The 24,332-nt window shown below is 38.4% G+C and overlaps 1 protein-coding gene across 7 annotated transcripts in view; it reads right to left on the reverse strand.

Annotated features, from left to right (window-relative positions):
* CCDC192 (coiled-coil domain containing 192) overlaps positions 1-8,991 on the reverse strand; it is a 205,395-nt gene extending 196,404 nt beyond the window's left edge. For 3 of the 7 annotated variants that reach the window (XM_081504101.1, XM_081504100.1, XM_081504106.1), the window contains exons 1-2: positions 8,845-8,991; positions 3,499-3,550 (exon numbers count right to left, since the gene is read on the reverse strand). In XM_081504101.1, the coding sequence (XP_081360227.1) occupies positions 3,499-3,550; positions 8,845-8,963 (171 nt within the window). In that variant the 5' untranslated portion in view covers positions 8,964-8,991. Of the gene's footprint in view, positions 1-3,498; positions 3,551-5,019; positions 5,128-8,844 lie in introns of all 7 variants that reach the window. The other 4 variants (XM_081504104.1, XM_081504102.1, XM_081504105.1 and 1 more) reach the window with 2 other exon arrangements.
* Between the last annotated feature and the right edge of the window lie 15,341 nt (positions 8,992-24,332).

Here is a 24,332-nt window from a genome sequence, read left to right on the forward strand (position 1 = left end):
ATTGTGCAGTAGTTTGAGCATTCTTTGGCATTGCCTTTCTTTGGGATTGGAAAGAAAACTGACCTTTTCCAGTCCTGTGGCCACTGCTGAGTTTTCCAAATTTGTTGTTGTTTTGAGTGCAGCACTTTCACAGCATCATCTTTCAGGATTTGAAATAGCTCCACTGGAATTCCATCACCTCCACTAGCTTTATTCATAGTGATGCTTCCTAAGGCCCACTTGACTATGGGGAGGTTCGTGACATTGTACAGGAGACAGGAATCAAGATCATCCCCAAGAAAAACAAATGCAAAAAAGCAAAATGGCTGTCTGAGGAGGCCTTACAAATAGCTGAGAAAAGAAGATAAGCTAAAGGCAAAGAAGAAGAGGAAAGATATACCCATTTGAATGCCGAGTTCCAAAGAATAACAAGGAGAGATAAGAAAGCCTTCTTCAGTGATCAGTGCAAAGACATAGAGGAAAACAATAGAACGGGAAAGACGAGAGATCTCTTCAAGAACATTAGAGATACCAAGGGAACATTTCATGCAAAGATGGGCTCAATAAAGGACAGAAATGGTAGGGACCTAACAGAAGCAGAAGATATTAAAAAGAGGTGGCAAGAATACACAGAAGAACTGTACAAAAAAAAAAAAAAAAAAAAAGATCTTCATGACCTGAAAATTGGATCTATGTAAATCCTCACTGGATTATACCATAATGTTCTTGCTCTACAGTTAACATATGACTCATTCATCACTCAACAACTGGACTCTCCCTCAGTCTCCTTGACTCTAAATTTCTTAATTCCTAAAGTGATGATAATAATATTCATGGAGGAGGAGGAGAAGAAAAGTACAATAGTGATGATTCTAAAATACCATACCCATCTGCTACTGTAACAGTTCAGAGGGACAGCATCTGTCAATCACCTAGTGCTTTGCCTGGAACTCAGTCCAACCATTCTGTTTCAGATGGTATTGAATGAATGCCGTTTTGGTATCACAAACTTCCTTTCAGAGACATAGAGACGAATGGGCCTCCCCAGGTGATGCTAGTGGTAAAAGAAACTGCAGGAAACATAAAAGACAAGGGTTCGATCCCTAGGTTGGGAAGATCCCCTGAAGGAGAGCATGGCAACCCACTCCAGTATTCTTGCCTGGAGAATCCCTCGGACAGAGGAGCCTGGTGGGCTATGGTCCATAGGGTCGCACAGAGTTGGACATGACTGAAGCCACTTAGCTGCAGTTATGAATAAAGACTCTAAGAATGCACAGTTTACCAGGAAAGTCAAGATGTTAAAGTACTGTTCAGAGGCCAGGTGCCACAAAGGTAGAGTATGTTTCATTCTCCTTGGGTGCTCAAGATACCTTCACAGAATTAAAGACATTTTTATCCTTCATCCGTGTATTCTCTACCAAAGCTAACCACAACTATTCAAAAGGGGCATCTGAGATCCACCTGCAATTTGGTTCCTTGTGGTACAGAGCAGAATCTGGTCTGCTAAATAATCATCCTTTGAGCTCCAAGATTTGAAGGGGATTGTGCATTGAGGAGGCAGCACTAATCGTGACCATCCTATGGCCTTCAAGTCTCTAATCCTAACCTCCACCTCAAGCTAAATTCATTCTTTTAGAAATGTAAAAATTCAGTAACTAAAGCAGAAGCAGTTACTTCAAGCCCCAGGGCTCTCAACTATGTGAAATGTAAATTGAAAGTAGATAGATTCTGAACTCCGGGAAGCTAACTGGGAGCCCTAGGCAGAAATCCTAAATGTAGTAATTGGCACCTTGTCCTTTGCAGTGTATTAGGCAGCCAGTGAGAGAGTTACCTCTAGGGTGTTAACTGAGTAGCATTGTTAGAGAAAAGGCAGTCAACAGAGATTGGTAGACTGAAGTCTCCCATTTCCAAAAATCCAATCTAACTCCTAGCTCAAGGGTTACAACTAACCAGAGAAAAAATGTTTTCATATAGTGCCAGTGAGGGACACTCTTCCTTTGGACAACAAAACCGTAAATAGCTCTACTACATAAGATAAAAACTCACTGAAAAATAGTAATAGAATATTCAATGATAACTGCTGCTGCTGCTGCTAAGTCGCTTCAGTCGTGTCGGACTCTGTGCGACCCCATAGACAGCAGCCCACCAGGCTCCGCCATCCCTGGGATTCTCCAGGCAAGAATACTGGAGTGGGTTGCCATTTCCTTCTCCAGTGCAAGAGTACTGGAGTGGGGTGCCATTGCCTTCTCCGCAATGATAACTAGAGGTAGAAAAATTCTTCATTAAAATCATATTCTACTAATCTAAGTTAATTTCCTTTGACTTCTATTTCTTCAACGAAAACCCACCTCCTGAACATTTCTGTGGGTTTGAGACATATGTCCAGTCTGTCTGGGGCCAAAACAAATGAATTCTTAGAAAAGAGATGTTAATCCTGAACAAAAATAATTGTGTGGAAGTAAGGTTCTGAATATGTACGTCACTAGATCGAATGTTCTTAGCTGATGATGCTGGGGTGGGTCATGAGTAGAAAAGCAGAATGCTGAATCCAGAAAGAAATAGAGAAACCAAAGGGCAAGTTCCCACAGAGTAGTCTGTTTGAAATGAATCTATTCCTAATAGCTATACTACTGTACACTTGCAGATAGTTTCTCAACTGTTTTCATATCCCAAACATCTTATATCAAATAGACTATTAAAATCTCATCATCCTCATTCTACAGATGAAAAACAAGGCTTGGAGAGTTTAAGTGACTTGGGGTATCATCACAGCCTAATTCCTAGTCCTGTGATCTTTCTTCTCTACCACACTGCCTCTATATTACAGCTGGAAAGGTTTTTCCAGAAATGTCTGTGGGTAGAGTCTAGGGGATCCTTACTAAACTGAATCAAGGGTGTACAGATAGATCATTCTTTTTCTTTTTTAAGGGAAATCCTCAAACTTGCATAAAAATAGAAAGCTAGTATAATGAGTCTCCATGAACTCATCACAGCTATAACACCAACCTACTCAATTGTCACCTGAGGCCTCTAGGGGAACTAGTCGAGGCTTAGGTAGAAAGGACCCAGCTGCCTCAGAATGACTTGAAAGGGAATGAACTGAGAATATCGGGAAGAGACTGATTTAAACCCCAGCCCAAACAAACCAAGTAAGATGAGTTACCCAATCTGTTTCATGTCTAAATTCCAGAGTTTCCTCATATACAAGCAAATATTTTGAAGTAACCCAGGATATCTGTGCTTGTGCAGGACCCCAGAGAGCAACGTGCGATCACAAGGAAAAGTGTGATCACAGCCACTGCATACCAACTTCCTCCTGCCCAGCAGCATCCCCTCATTGGTACCCTGCCCACTTAAACACATTCTACTTGAAAAAGTATGTTTTATTTTTAAAAAATGTTTACTAGTAAAATATGAAAGAGAAACTATGTTAGAAAAATCTCTACATCAAGTAAAGAAGTTAGTTTCATTAACTGTAATGCTTTTAAAAGAGAAACTCATGAAAACCTCTTTTCTTACCGGTATTACGTTTCTTTGTTGTGTATTTGATGCTGAATATCCAGACGTGGTGCTGAAATAAAGTAAGAGTTCAGAATTCCAAAATTTTCTCTGACATGCACACACTCATACACACACCTACACACCCCACATCTAATAGATCTTTATGGTTTTAACATTGAAGATGTATCTTCTAAAGTATTTCCTCCCAATGTTATTTTCTGAACATTTTTAAAGGAAGTCAAAACTAGGGAATGTAAACTTTACTTGAAGAAGATAAAATAGCCTTTAAAGGTCCTCTTGAGAATGAGCAGTCCAAACAGCACAATCTGTTCTGAAAACCTGCAAAATATCTTATTTCAACTAAAAAAAAAAGAGAGAGAGGAAAACATATCCTATGAAACAGCAGACAGAATTCTTTGTCTCCTACACTGCTTCTCAATCAATTTCTCTTTGTCTGCTGGATTATTTCCAGTAGTTCACAAACATGCTGTTGTTTATTGCATCTTGAGCCCTCTTAACACTTTAGTTTTGCTTGATTACTCTGATCCCCATTAGAGCAAAACTATATTGTCACTGTCTCTAATTCCTTTCTTCCTATTTTTTGTTAAAGCCACTCCATTCAGACTCACAACTATCATTCCACAGAAATTGCGCTTACTGAATTCACTAGTGAGTCCACATTACTGTAACCAGTGGTCACGTGTCACAGTTCATCTTAACAACTTTTGACATGATTGAAGACTCCCTCCTTGAAATGCATTCTTCACTTGGCTCCCAGGACATCCTAAGGTCCCAGACTTTCTTCCCATTCCATCTACTCCTTTTCAGTCTCCTTTCATGGTTGTTTCTTCTTTCTCTCAACTCTCAACATTGGCCTGTTCTCTTCTCTACTCACATGCACTCCCTCAGTGAGCTGCTCCAGCTTCAGGGATTTAAACATTATTAATATGCTGGGGCTTCCCTAGTGGCTCAGACAGTAAAAGAATCTGCTTGCAATGCAGGAGACTTGGATTCAACCCCTGGGTTGGGAAGATCCCCTGGAGAAGGGAAGGGCAACCCACTCCAGTATTCTTGCCTGGAGAATTCCATGGACAGATGAGCCTAGCAGACTATAGCCCATGGGGTCACAAAAAGTTGGACACGACTGAGCACCTAACACAATATGCTGACCACTCCCCAATACATATTTCCAGTGCAGACTTCTCCCTTGAAATCTAGATTCATTCATTCAACTGCCTTCTTAACATCTCCACCACGATGTCTAATAGACATCTTACTTTCAATATTTCTAAAACCTAATTCCTGATTCCTACTCCCAAATCTGCTCTACTTGCAGTCTTCTCCATCTCAGTTGACAATGACATTATCTTTCCAGTTGCTCAGGCCAAAACCATGACTTTTCTTTTTGTCATGGAAACCAAATCCAACTCAACAGGGAATTTGGGGATCTACCATCATAATATATCCAGTGCCTGGCCAATTTTCACCATCTTCATTGCTAACAAACTGGTTGAAACCTCAAGCTACATCAGATCTTACCTGGAGTGTTGCATTAACCTCCTAAATGGCTCTCTCTGGTTTCACTTTTGCCCTCTACCTTCAGTTTTCAATACACATCAACTGTAAAAATATTATTTCACTCCTCTGCTAAAAACAAAAAAAAATTTCCAATAAGTGATTCCATTTCACTTAGAATAAAAGCCATGACCTACAAGCTCCTAAAGATGTCTTTGTCATTCAGCCTTTCCACCTACTGTAGGATTCCATTCCATTGCCTTCTTCCCCTCCCAAACACAACCACCCCTTTACCTGTCTGAATTCATCCATATTCCTCTTCTCAGCTCCTCCCTTTTGAGTCACACTGGCTTTCTTATTGTTTGTCCATCACTTATACCAGGAAGTTTTCATCTATACTTGTCCACCGGGCTTTTTACTACTTCCTTCTTTTCTTTGCTCAAATATCCCTTTCTCAGGCAAGCCTACCACATACACTTCATTTAGAATTAAGCTCCTCACTCCTCTGTCCATCCAAATTACCTTGAATGATTTTTCTCTGCAGTGTTTAACACCTTCTAACACTTCATGTACTTGCATGCTTATTATATCCATTGTGTTTCCTCTCAACTGAACATACAAATTCCTTAAAGATAGGGAATTTTTTTGTGATGTTATTTTGTTACTCTATCCCTAACATCTTCAAGAGAGCTGAGATGGTCAATAAGTATTTGTTGAATGAATAAATGAATGAATAGTTGAGTTAATAAACCTCTAATCTTAATAAGTCATTCTGTTCTTACCAACCAGCAAGCCTTATTTTACAATACTGGGGCACTTTTATTATTTTCTATCCTACTATCTCCCTAATGAGTGTGTTATTTTATTACCATATTTCTGTGCATGTCTCTTACTTTAAAAAAGTCAAAACCGTTTAAAATGTTCACAGAGTAATCAGTGACTATTGAACAAAATTAATTAAATTCCCACTTAGTGAAGGACACACTGGGGTTCTGAGAGATATAATTGTTTTTCTTGCATCATACCTAAATCAGCTTTCTACTTGACAGTACCTCTTTACCATGAAATGGAAAACACGCTTTTGATCATCACAGTTGCTGGGCAAAACAGCAAACCATTTGAAGGACCTTAATAAGCTGGCCCCTCTTGCTTTTAAACTAATTTTACTTTCTATCAATCTATCTGACAGAAACTGGTATTTTCGCTGAACTTGATTTTTACTACCCTGTAGTTCCAGGGCATGTGTTTATCTTTTTCTTAGATTGTTTCCTGATGCTCTCATCTCTGTTAAAATCTTACCTATTCTTCATGACAATGAAAAGTTAGTTGCTCAGACGTGTCTGACTCTTTACAACCTCAGGGATGGTAGCCCACCAGGCTCCTCTGTCCATAGGATTCTCCAGGCAAGAATACTGGAGTGGGTTGCCATGCCCATTCCTCATACCACAACTCAAATGCTGCTCCCTGCCTCTCGCCACAGGCCTCTTCATTTCTACTGATCAGAACCATTTCTCGCCTCTGTGTCCACAAGCAGATTTTGGGTGTCTGTCTTTTATAGTTTTTATTTCATTTCATGATGTCGTACAGCTATTTGTCTACCTTTATTTTTGCATTTCTCAATGACACCTCCCAGAAGACAAGGACTGTGCTTAATCAAGAAATTAATATTCGGTCACTGAATGAAGCCAAACAACAACAAAAAAAAATTGAGTCCAATACATGTGCATATTCAGATGTGACACAGATGTACAAGAAAAAGTACTGTTTGAAGCTAATTTCTTTTAGTAATGCCTGAAACAAAACTACTGGTTTAAAAGGCAGCTTTGGCTGCCTGACAATAATATTTAAAGGTCGTGAGTCATGGCCTCAGGGTAACCATAGTAACTCTGCATACACAGGACAAGTCATATTGTACCATAATTAAGGGAACAAAAGCTTTAGAAAGCCTATTAGCCTTGAGAGAAAACAAATTAGAATTAACAAATATACTTATGAAGCTTGTTTTTGTTGCAGTGATTTCTTACTTCAGGGCTCATAGAAGATCTGAAAAAACATCTTCAAATTTCTTTTGGCAGGAAGTAATAATATGACATATAGGCCTTATAGTTGTTTTTTCCAGTATTTAATAAGGACATAAATATTTCATTCCTTTTGGTGAAAAAAATCTTTATATCTGTTCTCCCAACTTTTTGCCTCCTTTTTTTCGCCAGTTGGTCCACGTGGATAAATATTTAATACAATTCGTTTGGAAATACACCCATGGAGCACCTCGTCTCTTCTAGGAGAGGATTTCCTGGGAAAGAGCTTTGTTTCATTCCCTGGGTTAATTGCATCCAGCGCCTAACTATCCCAGGCTTAGACAACACAGCTGCAAGTTCCCGTTTGGTTTAAACTATATATGCTATGGAGTAGGTCTGTCTCAAGGGCCTGGGAAGAGGAGGGGAGAGAAATTAAGGCAGGCAGATACACAGGGCCAGTTTGTTCCTGTTTAGAAGTGAAAGAGCTGAATCGCACCCTTCTAAAGGTGAAGTGGAGTTTCATGGTCCCACCGTCTCCTTCATCTGAGCCCTGCTCCATGCTTGCACAGAAGACTCTGTTCCATATACCAAGAGAATAGACACACCGCTGATGATTTACAGTGAGAGCAAAGCCCCGCTTTCCACTTGACTTTCCTGCTGATGGTACCCTGGGCTGTTCCTTTCCAAGTTGCTGCTGTTGTTTTTATCACAGGGCATTTTTTCCTCCATTTGGTAACATTGTATTCACCTCTCCAATTGTCAGCACATTGACATGTCATCTCTAAAAGTGCCGTGTTCAGAGAAAGAAAACAAGTGTTTGCTAGACTTTTATTTTCTTTAACAGAAACTACCTTCAAAAAACTTCTTTCCCCCCAAAGACTGTCAATCTTTTGAGAGTCACAGACTCCTCTGCACATAAAAATGTTTCTCACAAACAGGAGAATTTGTGAATTTCTCATTTCATTTATGGACCATAGACATAGGTTAAAAGTAAATAAAAACAAGGCTCACACATTTCATGTTGGAGAAGGAAATGGCAACCCACTCCAGTATTCTTGCCTGAAAATTCCCAAAGGAGGGCTGTAGTCCAAGGGATTGCAAAGAGTCGGACACAACTGAGCAAGTGAGCACATATTTCATGTAATGAAAATACATTTTAAATCTCAATAAATCAGGACTAGAATTACATGTCTGCTTATCACAAAGACATCATTTTCTAGGATATAGCTCTTTCTATAGAAAAGTTCTGGTCATCTCTCATACAAGGTTTAAAAGAAAATTCTAAGTGGAAGGTATATCTACATTTTAAGGGAAAAGGAGCATTGTGTCAACATGCAGATTTCCTAATGATTAACTATAGATCGATTATAGCAGGGAACCGTACTTCCATATTTATAGCCAGAGTTGGTTTGGATTTCTGTTTGAGTATGGTTGGAATGACCTAACTTCTTTTGTGTATATCTCTTGTCAAGGGAGCAGCAAAGATGACATTTCATTTCAGTGGTTCTAAAAAAGGGCTGCCTCAACTTCCCCTTCTCACACCAGTATAACGGTGGGGGTGAATAAGTGATTTTGAGAAGAATGAGTGAGGAACAATTTATTCATTCAACAAATATTTACTGAACACCTTCTGCATATCAGACCCTGCCCTGCGATCTGAGAAGGCATCCATGTTCAAAGAAAGGGATCATTCTCCAGGAAAGGAGAAAAAGTCTGTGTGACGTTTTTCCCCAGACATGAAGGAAAGGTTTTCTTTGAAGCACCAAGTGAAGGCTACTTTATCTATAAATTCCCATGAATTCTTTTGGAACAGGAGTAGTTAGGAACTCACCTGCTTCTCCCTGGGCTTTCACACCCTGGGGCCACAGACGTCCTGCTGTAACAATCTCCCATCTCAAATCGGGCCCCCTGAGGTACCCTGTCCGTGGGACAGACATCGACTATCCCCATTCCTTAGACATTTAGAATCCCTGTTACTACTCTGCTGTCCCCGTTACTAGGCAACCACAATGGCTGAGGAAAGGATAGTTAGCTTCCCAGAGACAAAGTTTCAATTACAAAGCCACAGTAACCTCTAAAAACATCTCACAAATCAGATCCAGGCCTGAGTGTAGATGAAACTCACTATGCATTCATCATTTCTGGAAAATGCACTCAAAGTGGGCCACAAGTAATGGTTTTTGTGCTCAAACCGTGGCATGTTTACATTCAGAGCCAGTGCTAAGGAAACAATCACACTGTTTGTCTCAGTGTGTGTAGTCACAGAAATGGATTGGTTTACAGGCTGCCAGTAGTTTTTGCCACAGACCACCTCCCCTCATGATAATATTCCTTTCCTGGGGCCCATAGGCCCCAGGCAGAAAACTGCACCTGGCCACAGTCTAATTAAGGCTTCTATCCTGACTTAGGATTGCAGAAGTGATAAACTATGCTGATTAGCTGGTGATCTGCTCACTGTCACAAATCATCTGTAGTCACTGCTCCTTCTTCCTTGTTTGTCTAAAAAACACAGCCACTTTCTCCCAGCCAGTTGCTACATCTTTCCCTGGATGCATTTGTGGACCCAGGACGACTTGTATTCACTCCACTTCCTGCTCTGGCAGGAAGTACATATAGGACCTTTGCAGTCTACAGACAGAATCACTCCTGGGCTTTGAACTCTTATGTCTTGGGCTCACACAAACCTAATCACACAGTGCATCCAAAATAAATTAGATTGCTAGGAGAGAAATTTTTCTAATCACAGAGTTTATTTCTAGGGATGGAGCATGTAGACCAGATAACTGCAAGAGCAGTGAAATCAGTTCAGTTCAGTTCAGTTCAGTCGCTCAGTCGTGTCTGACTCTTTGCAACCCCATGGACTGCAGCACACCAGGCATCCTTGTCCTTCACCAACTCCCAGAGCTTGCTCAAACTCATGTCCATCAGGTTGGAGATGCCATCCAACCATCTCATCCTCTGTTGTCCCCTTCTCCTCCTGCCTTCAATCTTTCCCAGCATCAGGGTCTTTTCAAATGAGTCAGTTCTTTGCATCAGGTGGCCAAAGTATTAGAGTTTCAGCTTCAGCATCAGTCCTTCCAATGAATGTTCAGGACTGATCTCCTTTAGGATGGACTGTTTGGATCTCCTTGCAGTCCAAGGGACTCTCAAGAGTCTTCTCCAACACCACAGTTGAAAAGCATCAATTCTTTGGTGCTCAGCTTTCTTTATAGTCCAGCTCTCACATCCATACATGACTACTGGAAAAACCATAGCTTTGAGATGGACCTTTGTTGGCAAAATAATGTGAAAACAGTGGTAGTTTATCAACTAAAGAATATAATGAGCATTTACTTCTCCAACAGAACTTTGTCACCCAAATCCCTGGTAAAAACAAGTAAACGCTACAAGTAAAGTTATGAACCAATAAGCAGTTGGTGTTCTAGGAGGAAAAATCAACACTAATTAGGTGGATGTGGAAAGATAAAAACTGGGGTATTGGCCTTGCCTCTAGTTAGCGGTCTGTGTGAAATTCAGAAAATCATCTTACCTCTTTATGACTTTTTTTTTTATATAAAAGACTCAACTTGAGTTGTTTCTGTCACCCTTCCAGCTTTAAGATTCTATTCTGTTTCCCTATCCCATCTTATTAAAAAACCCACAGAGTGGATTACACTTTACTGCCTTTTAGAGGAATGTGCAGATATTCACTGTGTGGTTGGTTCATACCAGTTTTTGAAAGGAAGGTCATCTCAGTCATGGCTGGTGAAAGGCAGCGTAAGCACTAATTATTTATAATGCTTATTAATCTTATCTTACATCTCATGATCAAAAAGAGGTGAGGAGATATGGCTGGTACAAAAACAGACTTTCAAAAAGTCCTTGAAAAACAAAGTGACCTTTCCACTACTACTTCTCCTTAAATGAATGCTACAGGGAAGGATTTCAGAAGGAAGTGGTGAAGAAACTAGCAGGTTTATTGAAAACATATTAGTCTACAGAATTTTTGACTGAACAGGCTAAATAATGAAATAATGATTCTATCCTGTTGTGGTTAAGTTGAAGGAAAAAACTTATTAATGAAAGTCATTGAAATGAACTTATTTTTTAAAGATGGACTAAATCTTGAGGAAAAACTACAAAATTTCCCTCTAGACTAAAGGAAAAGGGGGGATTTTTAAGATTTCTAGAAATAAACGTGAATCATTGGTACTTCCTCCATTAACAGCATTTTAAATTAAAAAAAGTCATAAGCTCATCAGGGCTCTTAAAGACCACTCTGCATAATCTGAAAACTTACTTGTCTGTCAGGAGTACATTTTATTTTAGAATCAGAAATCATATATGTATATATAACAAAGAAGAGTCCTAAGGAGTATACATAATTTATGTGCTCTCATCCTAATATTTATCAAGATTTCTTGTTAAACTTAGGTCAGAGAAGAAATAAGAAATAAGACCAGAAAGGAAGGTAGAAGAAGAAATATACAATTAACAGAGAGCAAGACAGAACAGATAGTAGATTACAATGGATTAGAATGGCTGAAGAGGAAAGACAAAGCTGCACTGGAGGCTTTGAGAGTTCGTGCTAGGGAAAGAGCCCTTTGGCTTTTATCTGTCCACTCACTTCCAATTCACTAATTCACCAAACGCTGAAGACCCATTGTGCGCTAAGCATGGTGTGAGGCATAAATAAAATCAAGACTGGTCCCCATTCCCTTGGAACTGATCATTTTATCAAGGCTGTCATTCTAATAGCCATGAATGTTCTATTAGAAAAACAGACAATGAAGAAAGTGTTGGATTTTCCAAAGGGTGTCCTAGCTTGACAAATCCCAAAAGAAAGAATAAGTGGATGAAACCAAGCAGAAGTACCCATAGATATTCCTCCCATGGAGGTACAATTCTGTGGAGACTAATGACCACTTTTCACAGAGTTGACCTAGGGAGGTTCACTATGTTTTCATTGTAATGGACATAGGGTGACAGTGCCCATGGCCGGGAGTCAGATGTGTCTGACCCAGAGGAGGACAAGAAAAGGGGGTAAAGGTGAGAGAAACCACAGTAACGTCTCACAAACAAGTACATGGACTGTTCAGTCCATGAACTGTTAACAACCCAAACATCTTTCAATTGATTGAAACAGCTTTCCTTGTGTTTCTCTCAAGAATTAGCCAGCTCTCTTGTCATTGTTTTTTGTGACCTCTTCCCTGTGTTGCTGATTGCTTGACACAGTGGGTCTAATTATCTCCAGGCTTCCAGCATGCTTTAATGAAGAGGGTTGTTTATCTGGGTGAGCAGAGAGGCTTGCCTACCCCTTGGTCCTAAAGTCTTTCCTCAGAAAACAGAAATAAAATTAAAAGCTGTTAGCTGATGAGCAGCTAACTTTTCATCTATGGCCTTTTTTTAATGGAAGAAAGTCGATATTCTTTTTCCTTCCTCACAATTCTATATTACATGAACATTTGTCATATTAGGAATCCCAAGTAGTCTCTTAATGCCCGGTAAGAACTGTCTCTGTCCCTTGTGTTCAGTTTCAGAGAGACAATAAATTCACTCACCGTATAACCCAAGGAGGAACAAATACTATCCAGACAAAGGACTGCATAGCATCTGAACTTGGCTATTCAGCAACTGGATCCTGGGACTTAGAATCTCAAACAAGTGATATAAGAATAAAATAAGCAATTGAAGTTCTGGTTATCCATATGCTCATTTATTTTTCCCACAAATACTTAATGAGGCTCTACTACATGACAGATATTTTTCTAGATGCTGGTGATACAGTGATAAGAAGCAAGACAAAGTTGCTACCCTTATAAGTTTCATACTTTAGTTGGTGGAGGCAATAAAAAATTACAGAAGATAATTTCAGATAGAAACAAGTGCTATAGAAAGAATAAAACAAGAATGTGCAACTAGGAACAGGAGACAGCATAGAACTGAAACACAAAGGATGGGGAAGAAGCAGCCTAGGGACCTTTGCAAGGAAGAGTGTTCCAGCCAGTGGTTCAGTCCTATCCCACTGTCATAGAAACATGCTAAGTAGCAGCATTAAAACCTGTCCGACCTCACGTCTTTCTGTGCTCCCCTTCACAGAAAAACTCATCCAAAGAGTTGCTTATTTTTCCGTCTCTCTTCAATCTTCTCCAACTATTCACAGTATCTGCTGGAATGGCTTTCATTCCAGCCACAAGCAACCTTCACTTTGTCATCTCCCTTACATAGCTGCACCCTGACCTAAACTTTCCCTGTTGTGAGTCCTGCTTCTCAGTCTCTGGAATGGCCTTTGTTGCTATCCATTCCTAACCATCTCTAACTGCAAACTCTGTTGATTTCATGAGCCCCGATAGACTGCCAGTTCCATTTTTCTTTTCTTAGCCAAGATTGGTTTCTGTTGCTTCAAACCCAACTCTAATTCACGCACTTCTATTTTTCATATTCCTGTTGATTTTTATCCAGGAAACCCAATTGTTCAACCTACAGCCCAGTCCTTGTTCATGATTTTGCTTACATTCATTGCGTTCTCTTAACTGTTACACTGTCTTGTTGAGGACATATTTGTGTTCCTTCTGTGATTGACAAACTGTTCTTTTATAGTTGTTTATTTCTTGAGAGTAAATCACTCATTCATTTAAAAGCATTTGTTATCATGTATGTTCCTATCACAGTGTAAGATATTGGAGTTAGACATAGGTAAAAACAGTAATGGTTCCAAGAAATTTCTCTTTTGGGTTAATATATTTAAAAATATTTTTCATGTTTTTCCAAATACTTTGCTACACTAGGTTCTATTGAATCTATGTAGAGTCTCTAATTCTCTCTCTATTAAAATTTCTTATAGGTTAGCTTTAAAATTAAATATAATTTATTTAAATATTATATTTTCATCTCTTTAATGATTTTTTTTATACTTTCAATAAAGAATATAGACTCAAATAAGTAAAACCAAACTAGGTGACAGTAGAGAATCTTAAGAAGGTGTTTCTCAGGAAAATCATCTCTGCTAGGATTTTTTTTCATGGCTCATGGCCAAATAAATGAACATGTTTTGATGGACATTGTATTGTGAAGAATACTTTCAGTTACAAGTTACAGGAAAGGCAACTCATAGCAGTTAACTCATAAGGGAGTTTGCTGGCTCATGTGAGTAGAAGGTTCAGAGATTTAAAGTACTTCAAGGTTAACCAGAGATGGTATCAGAACACAGTATCTTTCCATCTTGGCATTCTTCTGTCACCAGCATTGCTTCTTCTGATGACTTACTTTTCTCGTGGGCATAAAATGGCTGCCAGTAGTAAATGTGATCGCAGGTGACTTTGTTCATGGCTAGAGATAGAGAAAGAGGGTTACTTTCCCTAATCTTAGACAAAAGTCATATGTTTTGTTCGAATTGAGTGACCCTAAGCAGCTGAGTCACACTGACTTGGAAAATGTGATTAACTTAAATCTGAAATATATGTCCACCCTCAAACCAACTATTGTGGCAATAGGAAAGGATCTGGGAGAACCCACCCTTTAGGACTAAGGGTGGTGTATCAATGCTATTCAAATCCCACGGCTACTACATAGTGAGGAAGGACGAAATATATTTGGGAGGCTTTAACCATCCAAAGCAGGCATATATTTGCACATAGTCTTTATATAATTTGCATATGTATTTCTATTTGATTATTTTATGATAGAAATAACAATGATATCTTACTAATATAGGGTGTTGCCATATAAGTGATTTACATATTTTTTTGTGTTATCTAGACAAGAAAATATTCAGGTAAGATTAATTTACTATTACAATCCTTAAGGTCATTATTTCTCTATTTTTGTGTTTTTATTCTTCCTCATTGAGGTATATACCAACAAGAGAAACAAAAAATTAAAGGATAAGAACACTTAATATTTTATCTCAAATATAATTTGAGAATCACTAGTTTAGATAAAACTATAAACAGTAGCCCTATAATAGTTTATATATAATTTATCCTCAGAATACAACATTTCTATTTAAAATATACTGTACTCACGAACCCTATTATATTCATCAAACTACCAGTCATTTTGTAGCTATAGATTAGAAATTATTTTGAAATTTTTTTGTCTAATGATATGTTTATTTAAAAAAAAACATCCATTTTAATCTCTCTAGTCCAAGAATGATAAAACTTCACCTTTACTCTCATAGAAACAGCAACAAAACAAAACATCTTGGTTATGTCAAAAATTCATAAAATCTTCCTTCATATTTCCTTCAATTTTCCTTTGTAGATCATTTCATTATCATTCCTTCACTTTTTCTACCATTCATTGAATTTATTCACTTGATTGAATACTCAGTCTGTACCAGGCACTACTAGGCACGGAAAGTGTGTGTGTTACTTGTACAATGGACAAGGATTTGAGAGGCTTCTATACCCTCCCTGAAGTGCCTAGAACACTGAAGGAGAGATCAGGACATTCAGAGTTGGGATAAAAACAGAAGAGAACAGCAATATGAGAGAAGTACACACATTTCCCTTACAAAAAGACTAACATCAGGCCACTGAGTAGCAGGGAAGAGGTCTCGGCTCCAACTATGAGAATCTGAATATGACTGACAAGTCACCTCTTTAACCTGGAAGTCACATCTTCATCATTATCCTTCACCAAGAAGACAACACTGTGGAACTTGATGTGAATGTGAGTTGAAAGTAAATGACAAATAGGAAAGACAATTGGCACCATCTGTACTCGTTCAAAGCAGGGGATGTTTTGCCATTCTAGAAGCATTCATCATCATAAGCTATCAGTATGGTAGAGAAACAATTCCTCTTAGAATCTGCCCTTTTCAGCACAGGACAGTATTTGTGTTTCACAGAAAACATACAGAAATTATTCAAAAATCAGTTACTCTGAAACAACTAAAAAGTATTGCTGCTGCTGCTGCTAAGTCGCTTCAGTCGTGTCTGACTCTGTGCGACCCCAAAGACGGACGGCAGCCCACCAGACTCCACCGTCCCTGGGATTCTCCAGGCAAGAACACTGGAGTGGGTTGCCATTTCCTTCTCCAATGCATGAAAGTGAAAAGTGTAAGTGAAGTTGTTCAGTCGTGTCTGACTCTTAGTGATCCCATGGACTGCAGCCTACCAGGCTCCTCCATCCATGGGATTTTCCAGGCAAGAGTACTGGAGTGGGTTGCCATTGCCTTCTCTGAAAAAGTATTGAGAATGTTGTATTTATTGTTTTAATTTTAGGGAAGAAATTAATTATTAACTGCAATCTGAGGAAAAGAAAATAAATTTGATCTTGGAGTGGTTTATGTGTGGTAAGTCAAAAATAAGGAAAAAAGTTTAAATAGAGTAACTTAAAAAGGCAAGAATTTTGTCAGTGTTCTAAATTTTAAGAACACTCAACCTATACCACACAGGGAGAAAAAATGCTCACAATCTACCAGACACTCCTCAACCAGTGAATTATCATTTGTCCTGATAAGCCTTTATTATTATTTTATGAAAAAGTTTGTGAGATGCTTACTGAATCTAAAATAAACTAAACAAGAGTGTGAAGTCCTAGAAACTGGTATAATGGGGTTGCCTTCCCACTTTCAAGGTATCACACTTATTATTCATCATTCAAAGGATTATTTTGGCCATTTGGAGTTGCATTAGTAAAAGAAGTTACATGAACTGTAAATCCCAAGATGGGGTAGAGATTATAGTGAATTTATTATATTATAGGTAGAGAATATAGATTAAGAAAATAATTCAAGAGAATAAAAAGTACACGTAAATGCCTTAACAGATGTCATTCTTAATTTTAGCTACAATTAATAAACAATTATTTGCTTTCACCTAAAGACTCTGGTAAAAACATAGTAACTTCTAAATTGGTTTCCAAATTTTAATGACTAAATAAATTTTGGTGAACTATACCACAAGTCCAAAACTTAAAGTAGAGAACTAGCAGTTCCATTCCCATGGCCTCTTTTTCAGAAGTATATTGTTTTATACATTTTATAAGATTAGAATGTCCTATGCACTATTATAAGAATTTTCTATTTGTAATTAATGAGATGATTGTGCTCAGCCTTCCAGGAGCTATCTTTGAATCTGTGCTGCTGGAAACAGGCAATAAACAAATATTTAACAATAAAATATGTGTTGATGATAAGGCAACTTTGTCAAGAGAAAACCATCCTCTAGGTAGTAGACGTCAGCTGTTCCTTTAATCAAGACGCGGTTTAATAAAAGGGAGGCTTTCTGAGGCTGCTATAAGAACAAATGTATCCTCCTGATAGAATGGTTCCCAAAATAAGCTGTCATGTTAGGCTGCTTTCTGCGAGTAGATTGAATTTCCTGAATGATCCTCCTGTCATTTCACACATGGCAGCTTCAGCAGAGCAACAACCAAACAAAACTCCTGCCAGAGGAGGTGGTTGCTCATGTACAACTACGGGAACTACTTTCATTTGTCTCTTGATTTACCTAATGGCAATTTAAAAAAAAAGCAAACATAAATCTCATATTGAGGCATCATGAATTTTGCTTATGAAATAAAAATAAAAAATCAGACTCCCTTAGTTGAAGTTGGAGATGCAAAGGAGATCAAAACCACAAATGAGATGATACTACAGGTTATCTTAGGCTGACAATCTCTCCTTAAAATAACGTCTCTCCATTTAATTGACAACTTCAGAAATGAAATTTTGAAGGTTAACTAGTCGCTACAGTGTACATCCTCAAGACTTTTTGTATCTTTTAAAACTTATCTTTAAACATATATTCTATTTACTTTTTTCATTTTAACACTGTGGTGGTGATCGTTGTTATTGCTGTTTGCCATATAAAGAAAGTAAGACTTGGAAAAGTTAAATAATTTACCCAAGATCTCATGGCTAGGAATTAGAGAGCCTGAAATTCATATATATGTCTTTTTGTTACTAAAATCCATACTTTTCATCACTGTGCTATATGTATTTTCTACAGCCCACCACCACTCAAAATGTTCATTTTAGTTCAGTTCAGTTGCTCAGTCATTTCTGACTCTTTGCAACTCCATGGACTGCAGCACTCCAGGCCTCCCTGTCCGTTACCAACTCCTGGAGCTTGTTCAGACTCATATCCATCGAGTCAGCAATGCCATCCAACCATCTCATCCTCTGTCGTCCCCTTCTCCTCCCGCCTTCAATCTTTCCCAGCATCAGGGTCTTTTCAAATGAGTCAGTTCTTCGCATCAGGGGGCCAAAGTATAGCTTCAGCATCAGTCTTTCCAATGAATATTCAGGATTGATCTCCTTTAGGATGGACTGGTTGGATCTCCTTGCTGTCCAAGGGACTCTCAAGAGTCTTCTCCAACACCACAGTTCAAAAGCATCAATTCTTTGGCGCTCAGCTTTCTTTATAGTCCAACTCTCACATCCACACATTGGAGAAGGCAATGGCACCCCACTCCAGTACTCTTGCCTGGAAAATCCCATGAACAGAGGAGCCTCGTAGGCTGCAGTCCATGGGGTCGCTAAGAGTCAGACACAACTGAGCAACTTCACTTTCACTTTTCACTTTCATGCATTGGAGAAGGAAATGGCAACCCACTCCAGTGTTCTTGCCTGGAGAAGCCCAGGGGTGGGGAAGCCTGGTGGGCTGCCGTCTATGGGGTCGCACAGAGTCAGACACGACTGAAGTGACTTAGCAGCAGCAGCAGCAGCACATCCATACATGGCTACTGGAAAAACCATAGCTTTGACTAGACAGACCTTTGTTGGCAAAGTAATATCTCTGCTTTTTAATATGCTGTCTAGGTTGGTCAAAAATGTTACCGTGGATATTTTTAAGTCATGAAGTAGAGTACTCAAATTCATCCACTGAATATTTAATCAAAGGCCTAGCAACTACAGGTACTTCTGGAAACTGAAAAAGTTTTCCCTCCCTGCCATCTTAGTGCCTCACATCTTTTCAAGAACAAAAATTAGTTAGCATAATCTCCAACTTCATTTTTTTTTTTTTTTGCATCTACTTTCTGTTGAATGCAAAAGGCATGGCAAGTTAATTTAAAGATTGGTTTCTCTTAAAACTCTTATCATCAGAAAGGGTTGTTATTTATATAAATGGCTGGCTAGACTGACTTTGTGCGTGTGTGGTAGAATTTAGAATATATATACTTTTAGAAGAAATTATTTTAGTTGAATTATTTTCATTTTTAAAATATACATAATGAACCTCAAAGACATCTTTTTATCTCTACTGAGAGAACTTTCCAGGGATCCTCTATTCCCAGCATATCTTTGGATGGATCCTAACAGAATAGAATGAAGACTTGAATCTTTCTTGCAGCTTATGACTGGCAATTATGTTACTGTCATAATATCTGTGTTTGAATAAGTCATGCTGCTTCTCTTGGAATGTTCTGGAATTTATACACACCTATAGCAAAAAAATCATGAGTGTAATGTGTAGAACAACATATCCCACACTTTTTAATTCAATGAACTTCTGAACAAGTTCAATGAACTTCTCATCTCTATCAGAGGACTCTGCTGAGGTGGGATTTAAAGTGATAAAGGCAAAGTCAAGAAGTCAAGGAAGCAGAGGCAAAGTGGAAAGGGAACAGAGGCCTTCCATATTCCCCTGAATGACAATTTGTGCATCCCTGGCCATGCCTCATAAGCAGGGAGCCAAATGAGACATTCTTAGACAAATGACTTACATTAGTAAAATGCTCTTAAGTTTTTGAACACTTTCACTCACTTTAACACAGAAATGCTTAATGACAAGCATTATTCTAGAGGAGGCAACAGAGGTGTCCTCCGATCTCCATAAGCAGAATGAATGTGCCTTCGTACAATACCGAGCTCTCCACACTAAACATTTTCTAAGGAAAAATGCATCCCAGAGTCGACAAGTAAGACATTTATTTTATTTATCTTTCACAGAATCTAGACAAGTCTTGACATACATAAGCATGTGCTCAAATCTATATAAATACAAGTACATGTAAGTAAATTGGCATAGAATTTCCAATCTTTACTGGGAAGTCAAAGCAAAGGAGTGTTCTTAAGAATGCCACTGCTAATTGAAAAGGAAAATGTTCAGTAAGTAGCCAATAAAATCGTGAACAAAAATAACAAGCACAAATACTAGAGCTGTTGTCAACTTTCTGTGTCAAAAGTAAATAATCCTGAGGTCAAATTTCCTTTTGGCTGTTCTAAAATCTACTTACTGCCATATAGCATATGATAACCCATTTATACTGGAATCTCAAAATAAACATTGGATCTCTGTACTATAAAATATAGTATGTTAAAGACACAATTCTATATATTCGAAAGGCTCTGTTGTAAACTTTGGAGATAGAATATGCCACAGAGGGCATCTCATTGCAAGACAGTATAGTATAGTAAAATGGCTACAACCAAGGCTGTGATCAGGATGTCAGGCAGGCCTAGGGTCTCATCTGAAGTTGCAGCTGGAGAAAGATGCACTCAAGCCTGCATGGCTGTTGGTAGCGTCCACCTCCTCATGGGCTTATGGACTGAGGATCAGTTCCTTGCTGGATTTTGGCCAGAGCCTTCTCACAGTTCCTTGTCAGGTGGGCTTTCCAGCATGGCAGCTTATTTCTTCAAAGTATGCAGCTGAGCCAGCAATAGGAGAATCTGCTCACAAGTAGAAGTCACAGAGTTTTATAATCTGACCTTGGAAATGACATCCCATCTCCTTGGCTACATTCTATGGGAAATACAAAAAGGGGACTCACAAGGACAGTGCACACTCAGTGGGGGAGGGGATTTCAGGGCATTGTGAATACCAGGTGGTTGGGACCATTGGGGGCCATCCTAGAGGCTGCCTGTCATACTAACACAGCCTTCTAGAAATTATTTAAATAGGATTTCAATATTTATAAGGGGTAAAAAATACACTTCTGGACAAAAAAGTAAGAGGAAATAACACCTAAGAGCCATTCAAACAACCTCATCTAAAATACCTTTTAAAACTCAGAAGAAAAAATAAAATGTAAAACAGCTCTACAAAAAAAGCAAATTAAAACAATATATTATTTTTCATGTGCCAAATTTGAAAATATAAAATATTTAATAATACCCATTTTGGGTAAGGATAAGCAGGTACTTTATAGTCTGTTTATGGGGTTAAACATTTCTGGTGGCAATCTGGTAATATCAAGACTTGCGTATCAAATTATCAATAGTAGTTCTAGATACTTACTATACAGAAATAATTAAGCCAAAGTATAAGGATTTATACACCAGGATATTTATTTTGGTGGTATGTACACTTCTAGAAAAATTGGTTTAAATAACCATCAAAAGGATTGGATAAATATGTTACTAGAACCACATGATAAAATATATTGCAGCTATTAAAAATAATTCCATATCAAATTATCTATATAGAACTGTAAATATATATAAAATATATGCTGGTATGTTTTACCCATAGTTGCAAAGGAAAAAAATCTGAAAAGATACCATCAAAATATTAGTAGTGGTTATCTTTGAATTGTGGGATTACAGGTAATCATTATTTTATTTTTCATACTCTTCTGTATTTTACTTTTTTTTTTGCTTTGAGCATATTTACACTGTATAATGACAAAAAGTAGTAAAATTATTTTCAAAATAATCTTGAATACAATTTCCTCCCATATCCCTATATGCTGCTGCTGCTGCTAAGTCGCTTCAGTCGTGTCCGACCCTGTGCGACCCCATAGACGGCAGCCCACCAGGCTCCGCCATCCCTGGAATTCTCCAGGCAAGAATACTGGAGTGGGTTGCCATTTCCTTCTCCAGTTCATGAAAGGGAAAGTGAAAGTGAAGTCGCTCAGTCGTGTCCAACTCTTAGCGACCCCATGGACTGTAGCCTACCAGGCTCCTCCGTCCATGGGATTTTCCAAGCAAGAGTACTGGAGTGGGGTGCCATTGCCTTCTCCGATATCCCTATATAATAATGTTTTAAAATTTCATCATAATACATGTTAATTGTGACAACAGAGGATCGTAAGATCCTTTCAGTCTGAATATATTAGCTGCTTCTATTGCTAAATGAATATGTTTTAAGTCTTCTTGGCAAATTGTATTTTCAAAAGAAAAACACCTCTGGAATTCTATATATACACAAATAGCATCAATCAAAAGGGAACTGGAAATTAACTATCAGATTTCTCCTTAACCTGATTACTCTGGAAGCATAACTCACTGAGAGACAGGCACTGAAGATTTTGCTTAGTCAGATGAGGAAATAAATCTTTGGTTGCCATAGCGGCTCCTTCACTCAGCATTTATTCTTCATATCCTCAACATTACTGAGCATCTACTATATGCCAGACCTTAAGCTAAGTAAATCAGAAACGTACTGTGGCTGCTCTTACTGCCTAATAAAGACAAATCAAAGAATTTCACTGCTGAAGATGTCTCAAAGATCATAATCCAGAATTTCCCAACCCCCAGTTCATGAATCTGAGAAGCAGATTTTCACCTCCTCCTGTTCTTTACATATATTGTTTGGCAGAAGACTCAATTATTGTACATTTCTCTCTTCCATCTTGGGACAGGCAGAATTTTAAAATGACCTCCACAATGTTTGGCCCCTGGTGTTATGCCCCGTGATTGTGTTGTTTTATACAAAAGGGATTTTGCAGATACAGTTAAGGTTACTAATCCGTTGATCTTAAAGTAGAGAAGTTATCTGGGTGGTCTAACCTAATCACATGAACTCTTTCAAAGCAGAGCATTCACCTACATACTTAAAATACAACCATCAAAATCTTCACATGAAATTCACCTCTCAAATCCTATTTAATTTTTATGAAGTATCCAAATAATATCCTTTAGGGCAAATATCGGCAGTTTACATTGGAGTTACATATTGTGTTTAGCTGTCTCTTTAGTCTCCTTAAACCTGGAACATATTTTCATCCTTTCCTTGCCTTTATCTTCTTGAAACTTGAAGATAACAGGCCAATTATTTTGGGAAATATCATTGAATTTGGATTGGTCTGATTTTTCTTCATGATGGTTGTGCATATCAGAGAAATGATATTTTTTCCTTCTCATTGGTTACTATAAAATAACATACAATTTCTATTTTTATGGGCTTCCCTTGTGGCTCAGCTGGTAAAGAATCTGCCCACAATGTGGGAGACCTGGGCTCAATCCCTGGTTGGGAAGATCCCCTGGAGAAGGGAAAGGCCGCCCAATCTAGTATTATGGCCTAGAGAATTCCATGGACTGTATAGTTCATGGGGTCACAAAGAGTCGGACACAACTGAGTGACTTCCACTTTCACTTTTCTATTTTTATGATTACTGTTGTTGTTGGTCAGTCGCTCAGTCATGTCTGACTCTTTGTGACCCCATGGACTGCAGCACGTTAGGCTTCCCTGTCCTTTACCATGTCCTGGAGCTTGCTCAAATTCATGTCTGTTGGGTCAGTGATGCCATCCAACCATCCTGTCCTCTGTCGTCCCCTTCTCCTCCTACCTTCAGTTCATTTTGATCATAATGTCTGCCAAGATCCTCCGTTGTGAAATATTCTTTTTCCTTTTGTAATTAACAAATATTTTGTAGGAAGGTAATTTGAGACTATGTAAATATCTCATTTCTTACCAAACTTTAAATTTATTTGTGTGTAGTAAATATATCAATATGAGTTCATAATTTTCTATTTTAATTAACTGTTTTATAATATACTACTATCATTATTTATTTCAGTACTTAAGCTTCTTAAAGCTGGCTTTGCTTCAGTGTTATTTTGACAAGTCCTCTTTATTCTTTGAGCAGTTCGTTACTTTCTGACAGCAAAGTATTTGAGGCTCATCTTGTACTTTCCCTCTCCAGTCCTGGCATTGGCCATTTTTCCAGGGAGTCCTGGTTTTGGTTACTGAAACATAGTCTTTAGAAACCAAACAACCAAGGGCTGTTGCTGCTTCCAATCACATTAGGCTTTCTTTAACTTTCCCAGAGCATCATGCTCTTTCCTGCCCAAGGCTTTTGTGAATATCAGTCCCTCTACCTGGAATGCTCTTCCCTCTTCTTCACACAGTGACATCTTCTTACTCATCCTTCAGATCTCAGCTTAAACCTTGTTTCCTCAAGGAGGCCTTCCATTGGTGCCCAGAATAGTTGAGGTCTCCCATCATAATATCAAGTTCCTTTAAAGAAGTTTATGGTACAGTCATCATTTGGTAACATGCTTCCTTCTTGCTTTGAAGGACAAAGGCTGAGTTTTATTGATAGAGTATCACCAGTGCCTAGCATAGTGTCTAGCACATAGTAATTTCTAACATGTATTTGTGGAAAGAATGAGTGATGGCAGTGAGTAAATGAATGAATAAACAAAGTAATGAATGAAGCTAG

This window comes from Giraffa tippelskirchi, chromosome 6 (genome assembly GCF_054371585.1).
Source record: "Giraffa tippelskirchi isolate mGirTip1 chromosome 6, T2T-mGirTip1v1.2.pri, whole genome shotgun sequence".
In the NCBI taxonomy this organism is placed as follows: domain Eukaryota; kingdom Metazoa; phylum Chordata; class Mammalia; order Artiodactyla; family Giraffidae; genus Giraffa; species Giraffa tippelskirchi.